This window comes from Rhinoderma darwinii, chromosome 6 (genome assembly GCF_050947455.1).
Source record: "Rhinoderma darwinii isolate aRhiDar2 chromosome 6, aRhiDar2.hap1, whole genome shotgun sequence".
Lineage (NCBI taxonomy): Eukaryota > Metazoa > Chordata > Amphibia > Anura > Rhinodermatidae > Rhinoderma > Rhinoderma darwinii.
The window spans coordinates 144,085,796-144,095,867 of NC_134692.1; the positions used below are offsets into that span (position 1 = coordinate 144,085,796).

Sequence of the window (10,072 nt, forward strand, 5' to 3'; positions counted from 1 at the left end):
CCTCCATAAGGGGAATAGGAGGTGGACCCCCATCATCTGGGAGGGGCGTGCAGCTGCCGGGCCCCATATTTACCCCTATGGTGTTAGTGTGGCCCCTACTGCCGTGGGCCCCTGGGTACTGCCCGCCTCTCCTATCTCTTCTACATCAGGTAATCTAGTGGTCACTATGTATACATTAACATTATATTCTGCTCATCCTTGTACTGGGGCCCGGGGTCAGAGCCAGGGGCCACACACCACTCCGGACACTACGTTCTCGCTTTGTGCACATCCTTTGTGTTCTGGCCCTGAAAACAGAAGAGCGAGGAGCAAAACTTTGTCCCTTTGACCTTCAGTGGGTCATAGCGAGTCCCGACCTTTACACACCGGGAGATGTTCCACATTGTGACGACTACCGGACCTGAGCCGCTCCGAAACAATCCTCGTCTACGGCGACTGTGAGCGGCAGCTCTGGGGAGACATTAACGCAGCAGCTTCCCGTAATTACATGAACCACTGACTGCTCGTCCTGCGGCTGCGTCCCTCGGGGTCACCTCCTCCCCCAGCACATTACCCGGGCCCCAGGGGGCGGCTTCCCGCACATCACTAATTGAATATCTAATTATAACCGACTGCGCTGCCCGATCAATACCGTCACGTAAGTATGAGGCAGGCGGACGCTAAATATATGAGTCCTCCGGGGGAGGGGTCACTCAGGGATAAACCTTAGGCCGCGCTCGTAACCTCTGCCCTGCCAGCTGCCGGCCGGGGATGTAAGGAGCGGCGTGATTGTCGGGCGTCAGGTCGTGACAGGCGACGATGGCTGCAAATGGAATTATTCTGGACAAACACGCAGGACGCCGGAGGTCTCAGCGATCGCACATCGGTCACTACTCCATTGTCAGGGTTTTGGGGGACAACGTCCCTTTAAAAGAATAAAGCTTTCCGGGAAGGCAAATATGGCGTCAGCCAGCGCTCACTATGCCGGGCAGGGAAGTGCAGTCATCGAGGGGTCCTTCATCCTATAGAGTCGCCCCCCCAATGATCGCAACCAGCGTGCAATAGTCACATAGTCGCACCCCATAGAAGGCTGTGGACAGGGGCATGAGGGGGCGCCATTCTGCCTAAGCGAGGGCATTGAGAAACAGGGCAAATCCACCAATCTGAAGGAAAAAGCTGCACATATGAAAGCGGGCAGTACAGCGACAGGTGGCGGCGAGGGTAGGACAGTCCTAGTACTGGCGCAGACGTGGCACCCACCAAAACAGTAAGTATATAGGGGTGCGGAGTACATCCCTGTATACATTATATGGATCAGTCAGCTGGTCATTGTGAGCCAGAAAGTGGTGGTGGGGGCTGAACAAATCTTACTGTGGACCCCCACAATGTCTGCCGGCTCCACAGTACAAGACATTCCCCCCTCCCCCATCACATGGCGGAGCAGCAGGAAACTCCACGTGCAGGGACTCCTGCAGACACCATAGCATTGTATTATAGGGTCACCCGCAGCGACACCTGCAGGCCGCCTGTGCTGATTACATCCTACTGCACGGTCAAGCTCTCCAGCGCCACCTGCAGGCCGCCTGTGCTTATTACATATTACATACTATTGTACAGTCGATCTCTCCAGCGCCACCTGCAGGCTGCCTGTGCTCATTACATACTACTGTACAGTCAATCTCTCCAGCGCCATCTGCAGGCTGTCTGTGCTCATTACATATTACATACTACAACAGTACAGTCAATCTCTCCAGCGCCTCCTGCAGGCCTCCTGTGCTCATTACATATTACATACTACAGTACAGTCAATCTCTCCAGCGCCACCTGCAGGCTGCCTGTGCTCATTACATACTACTGTACAGTCAATCTCTCCATCGCCACCTGCAGGCAGCCTGTTCTCATTACATATTACATACTACAGTACAGTCTCTCCAGCGTCACCTGCAGGCCGCCTGTGCTCATTACATATTACATACTACAGTACTGTCAATCTCTCCAGCGCCACCTGCAGGTCGCATGTGCTCATTACATATTACAGTATATTCAATCTCTCCAGCGCCTCCTGCAGGCCGCCTGTGCTCATTACATATTTCATACTACAGTATAGTCAATCTCTCCAGCGCCATCTGCAGGCCGCCTGTGCTCTTTACATACTACAGTACAGTCAATCTCTCCAGCGCCACCTGCAGCTGCATGTGCTCATTACATATTACATACTACAGTACAATCTCTCCAGCGCCACCTGCAGGCCGCCTGTGCTCATTACATATGACAGTACTGTCAATCTCTCCAGCGCCACCTGCAGGCCGCCTGTGCTCATTACATATGACAGTACAGTCAATCCCTCCAGCGCCTCCTGCAGGCTGCCTGTGCTCATTACATATTACAGTACAATCCCTCCAGCGCCACCTGCAGGCCACATGTGCTCATTACATCTTACATACAGTACAATCTCTCCAGCGCCACCTGCAGGCCGCATGTGCTCATTACATCTTACATACAGTACAATCTCTCCAGCGCCACCTGCAGGTCACATGTGCTCATTACATCTTACATACTACTACTGTACAGTCAATCTCTCCAGCTCCACCTGCAGGCCGCCTGTACTTATCATGTTCACTAATGGACGCCAATATTTCTAAACAATATCACAGATATTCAGCAGAACATTCCAACCTGCTAATAAGATTGAGAGACACAGAAGCGGCAAAATGTGATAATAACGAGGATTCCAACAATTAATAAAAAGAAAAAACAAAACATTGAGGAGCCGCCCGAACAGGGACTTGAACCCTGGACCCTCAGATTAAAAGTCTGATGCTCTACCGACTGAGCTATCCGGGCTCCATGAGAAGCAGTCATCAGGAGAGGCTTCCATAGATAATGAGCAGATTTCTATTTTGACGGCTTATTTATTTTTATCCAGCTCTACAAATAATGTAATATCCATGGATGACGTCATCACTAACCCAATATAGAAGTCAAACCCCCACGGAAGCATCACACAAATACCATCCTGGGTGGGGAGTTATTTTAATCACACCCCTCTATAAACTGCCCACTATGTCACCCTCTCCAGCAACGACATCAGACGGAACGGTGGCGGTCCAACCTCTGCGACCTCAGGTGCCCATACACATTAGACTAAACTCCGTCAATCTCTCCGTTTTCAGCAGATGGTCAAATGTGTTGGGGGAAGATACGATTGGGCACATTGGATTTCACCATGCCCGATTCGAGGGGTCCGGAGGGCGACAGTGGAGTCCGGAGGGGCACAGGGGAGTTCAGATGGGCACAGGGGAGTCCGGAAGGGCACAGAGTAGGTCCGGAGGGGCACAGGGGAGTCTGGAGGGGCACAGGGGACTCTGGAGGGGCACAGGGGAGTCCGGAGGGGCACAGGGGAGTCCGGAGGGGCACAGGGGAGTCCGGAGGGGCACAGGGGAGTCCGGAGGGGCCCAGGGGAGTCCGGAGGGGCACAGGGGAGTCCGGAGGGGCCCAGGGGAGTCCGGAGAGGCATAGAGGGGTCTGGAGGGGCACAGGGGAGCCTGGAGGGGCACAGGGTAGCCCGGAGGGGCACAGGGGAGTGCAGAGGGGCACAGGGGAGTGCAGAGGGGCACAGGGGCACATTAGACTAAATTCTGTCAATCTCTCAGTTTTCAGCAGATGGTCAAATGTGTTGGGGGAAGATACGATTGGGCACATTGGATTTCACCATGCCCGATTCGAGGGGTCCGGAGGGCGACAGTGGAGTCCGGAGGGGCACAGAGGAGTTCAGATGGGCACAGGGGAGTTCAGAGGGGCACAGGGGAGTTCAGAGGGGCACAGGGGAGTCCGGAAGGGCACAGGGTAGTCCGGAAGGGCACAGAGTAGGTCCGGAGGGGCACAGAGTAGGTCCGGAGGGGCACAGAGTAGGTCCGGAGGGGCACAGGGGAGTCTGGAGGGGCACAGGGGAGTCCGGAGGGGCACAGGGGAGTCCGGAGGGGCACAGGGGAGTCCGGAAGGGCACAGGGGAGTCCGGAAGGGCCCAGGGGAGTCCGGAGAGGCACAGGGTAGCCCAGAGGGGCACAGGGGAGTGCGGAGGGGCACAGGGGAGTAAGGCAGTGACTTATTCCCCGTCTCCCTATTGATGTGGGACAACCCATTTAAATGCCATCGCCACCCAAAATGTCGGATCACTATAGTCCAGTCCCGTCCATTGCATTAGACCCGCACCCATAAAACTCAGATGTTGTTGGGGGTCTCAGCTGGGAAAGTGACATCCGCTCTGACTGCTATTCCCCCCACAGCTGTGCTGCTCTACTATGGGGGGATTCCATTAGGGAATTGTTATACATGCAATCACCTCATACAGAAGCTGCCTGGGAATGTTCAATAAAGAATCTGAACAACAAACAGTTAAAATTAACTCTTTAATGTACAAAAAGTATATAAAAAAGACATTAAATACACAAAGTGTAAAAAAAACAATCTGTACATTAGTGGGTGAGATCACCAGGCGATGCCCGGGGTGTGGGGTGGCACAACTTACCAGCACTGCATGTAAGGCTACACGGCGACACTGGTCGCACGGCCATAGATCGCAGTGTCGCGCTGCCTGAATCGCAGATAATGAAGGTGAACGCGGTTGCTTAGCGACCTGCAAGACACCACAGCCGGAGGGAATCCAAACCCGCTGGACTTCTTGCGGCTGTAATGTTGTGGTCAGTGACGACATTGACTTTCATTACCAGCGATCATTGTCCGTGCGACCGTGGCGCCGCTGCCTAAGACAAGAGCACAGGGGGCAGAACTCTACGCTGCCCTCTACAGGTTGCCCAGGCACATAGCAACAAGCACAGTCATTGGAGACGGATGAAGGCACCAGAGTAATGGGGGACACCGCTTCTTCCTCGCGCCGTCCTCATCACCGAATCTTGATCTCGCAGCAGATGCAGTTTATGATGCTGCAGTCAGGAGGCTGATAAACGCAGGCAAAACCGCACGGACAACCGGAGACATCGCGACATCCAGCACAGCTCTGCGGAAGAGAGACCCGTGACAAGCGGCTGATAACGGGGGTCACATACTTTACTGACAGCTGCAATGCATCTCCCACAATCCACTGCAGCGGTGTGAAGAGGTCAGGTTCATGTGAAGAGGTCAGGGTCATGTGAGGTGGTCAGGGTCATGTGAGGTCAGGGTCATGTGAGGAGGTCAGGGTCATGTGAGGAGGTCAGGGTCATGTGAGGAGGTCAGGGTCATGTGAGGAGGTCAGGGTCATGTGAGGAGGTCAGGGTCATATACTACTTTTCTTGACCAAGTCAGGGCCATTGGGGTCTGAGAGACACTGAACCACAAAAAGGCTGCAGAGAGATGTGAAATCTGACAGTGTGAGAGCCAATAGGAAACCAGCAAAATTGTGGATGCAGCTCTGGATGCAACTGGAGCATAGGACATGTAACAACAGAATGGTGGTTGCAGCTCTGGATGTGGGTGGAGTATAAGACATAATGTAACAGGAGAATTGTGATTGAAGCTGTGAATGTTACTTATGTATAATATATGATTCTGACTGCAGATCTGGATGTGACTTGAGTAATTTTGGCTCAGAATAAGAAAAATAAAGCAAATTAATTGCAAAAAGGTTTGGTTTTATGTGTAGATTTAACCTGCAAATGTAAATATTTTTAGTGTGGATGATTGGAATCTCCAGGACGGAGCCGCACTGATCACCGCTTCTACTAATAGCGCCACCTAAAGACGTATGAGGGTTCTGCACCACACTGTCGTCAGAAATTTTCTGCTATTGCCGTGACTTGTGACCAATGTTCCCTATAAGGTGCACGGCCGAGCACCTTCCACAGTCCCCCGGCGCCCTGTCACGAGCGGATGCAGTGGCATCACTAGCACTGGAGGGGGCCCCGATGATAGTGACAGCCACATTCACCTGTATCTGCGTCCTGAATACTATAAGCTGCAGACCACATTACACCTGGAGAAAGACTCCCTGCGCAGGCCAGTGTTATGACGTCACTGCATCCCGCTGGTCTGTGCATGCGTCCTGCCCGCAAGGCTGTGCCGGGAATGGGACAAGGTAAGTACAATATTTTTTTAACGGGGGGGCCGCGTGGCACTATATACAAGAGGAGGGCCGCGTGGCACTATATACAAGAGGAGGGCCGCGTGGCACTATATACAAGAGGAGGGCCGCGTGGCACTATATACAAGAGGAGGGCCGCGTGGAGCTATCTACAGGCGGGCTGTGTGTGGCGCTATCTACAGGGGGGGCTGTGTGTGGCGCTATCTACAGGGGGGCTGTGTGTGGCGCTATCTACAGGGGGGCTGTGTGTGGCGCTATCTACAGGGGGCTGTGTGTGGCGCTATATACAAGGGGGGCTGTATGATGGTATCTACCGGGGGTCTGTGCGTCGCTATCTACCGGGGGTCTGTGCGTCGCCATCTACCTGGGGTCTGTGCGTCGCCATCTACCTGGGGTCTGTGCGTCGCCATCTACCGGGGGTCTGTGCGTCGCCATCTACCGGGGGTCTGTGCGTCGCCATCTACCGGGGGTCTGTGCGTCGCCATCTACCGGGGGTCTGTGCGTCGCCATCTACCGGGGGTCTGTGCGTCGCCATCTACCGGGGGTCTGTGCGTCGCCATCTACCGGGGGTCTGTGCGTCGCCATCTACCGGGGGTCTGTGCGTCGCCATCTACCGGGGGTCTGTGCGTCGCCATCTACCGGGGGTCTGTGCGTCGCCATCTACCGGGGGTCTGTGCGTCGCCATCTACCGGGGGTCTGTGCGTCGCTATCTACCGGGGGTCTGTGCGTCGCTATCTACCGGGGGTCTGTGCGCCGCTATCTACCGGGGGTCTGTGCGTCGCTATCTACCGGGGGTCTGTGCGTCGCTATCTACCGGGGGTCTGTGCGTCTCTATCTACCGGGGGTCTGTGCGCCGCTATCTACAGGGGGTCTGTGCGCCGCTATCTACAGGGGGTCTGTGCGCCGCTATCTACAGGGGGCTGTGCGTCGCTATCTACAGGGGGTCTGTGCGTCGCTATCTACCGGGGGTCTGTGCGTCGCTATCTACCGGGGGTCTGTGCGTCGCTATCTACCGGGGGTCTGTGCGTCGCTATCTACCGGGGGTCTGTGCTTCGCTATCTACCGGGGGTCTGTGCGTTGCTATCTACAGGGGGTCTGTGCGTTGCTATCTACAGGGGGTCTGTGCGTTGCTATCTACAGGGGGTCTGTGCGTTGCTATCTACAGGGGGTCTGTGCGTTGCTATCTACAGGGGGCTGTGCATCTATAGGGGCAGTGGTGTAATGAGGGTGGGATTCTTTCATTGATCCCTATAATTGGTGTCGTCTATTTTTCTGCTGGACTTGTAATATTTTAGGATTTCACATCCGTTTTCTTCTTCTCTTATGTGTTATGATATTTTGCCGTTTCCTGGGGTTGTTACGTCTGGTCATCAGGTCGCCCACCATTGATGGAGGTTCGTCGTGCTCCCTGACTGCCCAGTGGTAACATTGCTTGTGACGCGCCTCAGCAGCAAATCAACCGACTCCCGTAAAACCAGAGCCACATAACGCCGCCATCTGGGCGCTCCGCCGGTGACAATGATGCTGCCACTTACCGGCTGAGAAGGGCAGCAGTTATCCATACAGTTGGTGACAGTGGGAACCTTGCAGTCACATGACTGGGCACAACTCGCACACATATCACAGAAGCCAAAGTCGCCCACCTTCTGCCACCCCATACACAACGGGCAGCAGCCTCGAGCCTGAAAAACAAGGAGGAAAAGATGGACCAGAAGAGCGGAGGCAACAAGAAGGAAAAGGACAAGGGGCAAATACCATGAAGGGCAAACAAGACGTCCCAGAAATCAATGCAACCCGGGGAACAGGGGGAGGAGAAGCACTGGAGTCATGTACCAAGAGAAAGGGGGTGACGGGTCACTGGAGAGGAGGGGGGTGACGGGTCACTGGAGAGGAGGGGGGGTGACGGGTCACTGGAGAGGGGGGGGTGACGGGTCACTGGAGAGGGGGGGGGGTGACGGGTCACTGGAGAGGAGGGGGGTGACGGGTCACTGGAGAGGAGGGGGGGTGACGGGTCACTGGAGAGGGGGGGGTGACGGGTCACTGGAGAGGGGGGGGGGTGACGGGTCACTGGAGAGGAGGGGGGTGACGGGTCACTGGAGAGGGGGGGGGTGACGGGTCACTGGAGAGGGGGGGGTGACGGGTCACTGGAGAGGGGGGGGTGACGGGTCACTGGAGAGGGGGGGGTGACGGGTCACTTGAGAGGGGGGGGGGTGACGGGTCACTGGAGAGGGGGGGGTGACGGGTCACTGGAGAGGAGGGGGGTGACGGGTCACTGGAGAGGAGGGGGGGTGACGGGTCACTGGAGAGGAGGGGGGTGACGGGTCACTGGAGAGGAGGGGGGTGACGGGTCACTGGAGAGGAGGGGGGTGACGGGTCACTGGAGAGGGGGGGTGACGGGTCACTGGAGAGGGGGGGGTGACGGGTCACTGGAGAGGGGGGGGTGACGGGTCACTGGAGAGGGGGGGGTGACGGGTCACTGGAGAGGGGGGGTGACGGGTCACTGGAGAGGGGGGGTGACGGGTCACTGGAGAGGGGGGGGTGACGGGTCACTGGAGAGGGGGGGTGACGGGTCACTGGATCGGGGACAGTGCAGCCATATACACAGAACGGTTTGGACGCCATCACTTACCTGTAGACCCTGGTGAATGAGGAGGAGGAGGAGCAGCACGATGAGATACAGCGAGACGGCCAGGAATATGACTCCCGGCAGAGGGATACTGAGCTCTGGAGAGACCGCGGGAGAGGAAGAGACCACAGGGAACGTCAGAGCCTAAAAGTCACAAGACTGAAAGTGTAATGGCGACCGGCGACACCCGAGGATTCACCAACGACCAATAAAAGAACAGTGCGGAGCGAAACCTGCTCCACCAGATGGAGAATCGCACATTTCTCTTGGTCGCCATCGGTGTAATTGCAGCACGTGACAATGGCGGATCCCGAGGACGGATTTTGGAATTCACAAGATACTCACCGCCATCAGCTCCGGCGAATCAGATCCTAGGAGGAAAGATAATAGAACAGTCAGTATTGTGTACACAGCCGCTCACAGGACGGGCAACATCACCCCCTGCACCAAACAATGGCGTCACCTACGACAAAAAAGACGCAATATTGCAACTTCACAGCCACGGCCCTCGGCGGAGTTAATATTTAGAGGGGTAAGACGTCCCTGTACGTCAATCACATGAACACATCTCTACACATCATGCTCCATAGTCTATAATCACTTATAATGAACATAACGACCCCCCAGACTCTGGGGTAATACGGGTCCCACACGGCGCCCCCGCATTCTCTCTCACCCTCCTCCCAGGCTGCAGCCGCTGGACGCCCCTCAGATCTCGCGAGATTCCATTCCGCGTCCCTCGTTTCCATGGAAACGAAGCAGCAGCCGAAATGCATCTGAGACCGACGGCGGCCCCGAGTGGACAATCTTCCTCAAGCGAAGTGTGTGAGCCGCAGTCTGCACGTTATACGCGGCCATAGAAGCGCTCTGTGACTGCATGATGTCAGGTAGCAGCCCCGTAGGGCAAAGGGTCACATATAGAACGATCACTGAGGACTGAGGGCAAAGGGTCACATATAGAACCATCACTGAGAACTGAGGGCAAAGGGTCACATATAGAACCATCACTGAGGGCAAAGGGTTAAATATACAATCATCACAGGTGGCAATGAGGGGAAAGGGTTAGATATAGAATCATGTTCTTGGTTTTTGGTCATTATGACAACTAAAGTTCCCTGTGAAAACTATTGTGGAGCTTATGTTATGTGTGGCATCGTTCCTCTGTTATTCTTCCTGGAAATGTATGAATAAATTGACAACTGGGTGTTACGTGTCTCTACTCTGTCTAATCAGTCCACCTCAATGTCAGACTGTAGGATCCCACAAGGAAATAGGTCAATTTATTCATACATTTCCAGGAGGAATAACAGAGGAACATCACCACACAGAGTTCTAAGAAAAGATGCTGCAGAATTGTTATTTCACAGGGAATACAAGTATTTAACAAA

At 55.0% G+C, this 10,072-nt stretch overlaps 1 protein-coding gene and 1 non-coding gene across 3 annotated transcripts; both read right to left on the bottom strand.

Annotated features, from left to right (window-relative positions):
- Window positions 1–2,750: 2,750 nt before the first annotated feature.
- TRNAK-UUU (transfer RNA lysine (anticodon UUU)) lies at window positions 2,751–2,823 on the bottom strand. The gene has a single exon. It is a non-coding gene; the product is annotated as a tRNA-Lys (tRNA).
- Window positions 2,824–4,374: 1,551 nt separating this feature from the next.
- LOC142656551 (uncharacterized) lies at window positions 4,375–9,411 on the bottom strand. Of its 2 annotated transcripts, none has more exons than XM_075831480.1 (5): window positions 9,361–9,411; window positions 9,030–9,055; window positions 8,688–8,828; window positions 7,594–7,740; window positions 4,375–4,996 (listed from the first exon to the last, which is right to left on the bottom strand). In XM_075831480.1, exons 2-5 carry the CDS (start codon window positions 9,033–9,035, stop codon window positions 4,883–4,885), a joined length of 408 nt encoding a protein of 135 aa, XP_075687595.1. In that variant the 5' UTR covers window positions 9,036–9,055; window positions 9,361–9,411; the 3' UTR covers window positions 4,375–4,882. The 2 variants fall into 2 exon arrangements, with proteins under 2 accessions (XP_075687595.1, XP_075687596.1); XM_075831481.1 differs by lacking the exon at window positions 9,361–9,411 and adding an exon at window positions 9,152–9,352.
- Window positions 9,412–10,072: the final 661 nt, after the last annotated feature.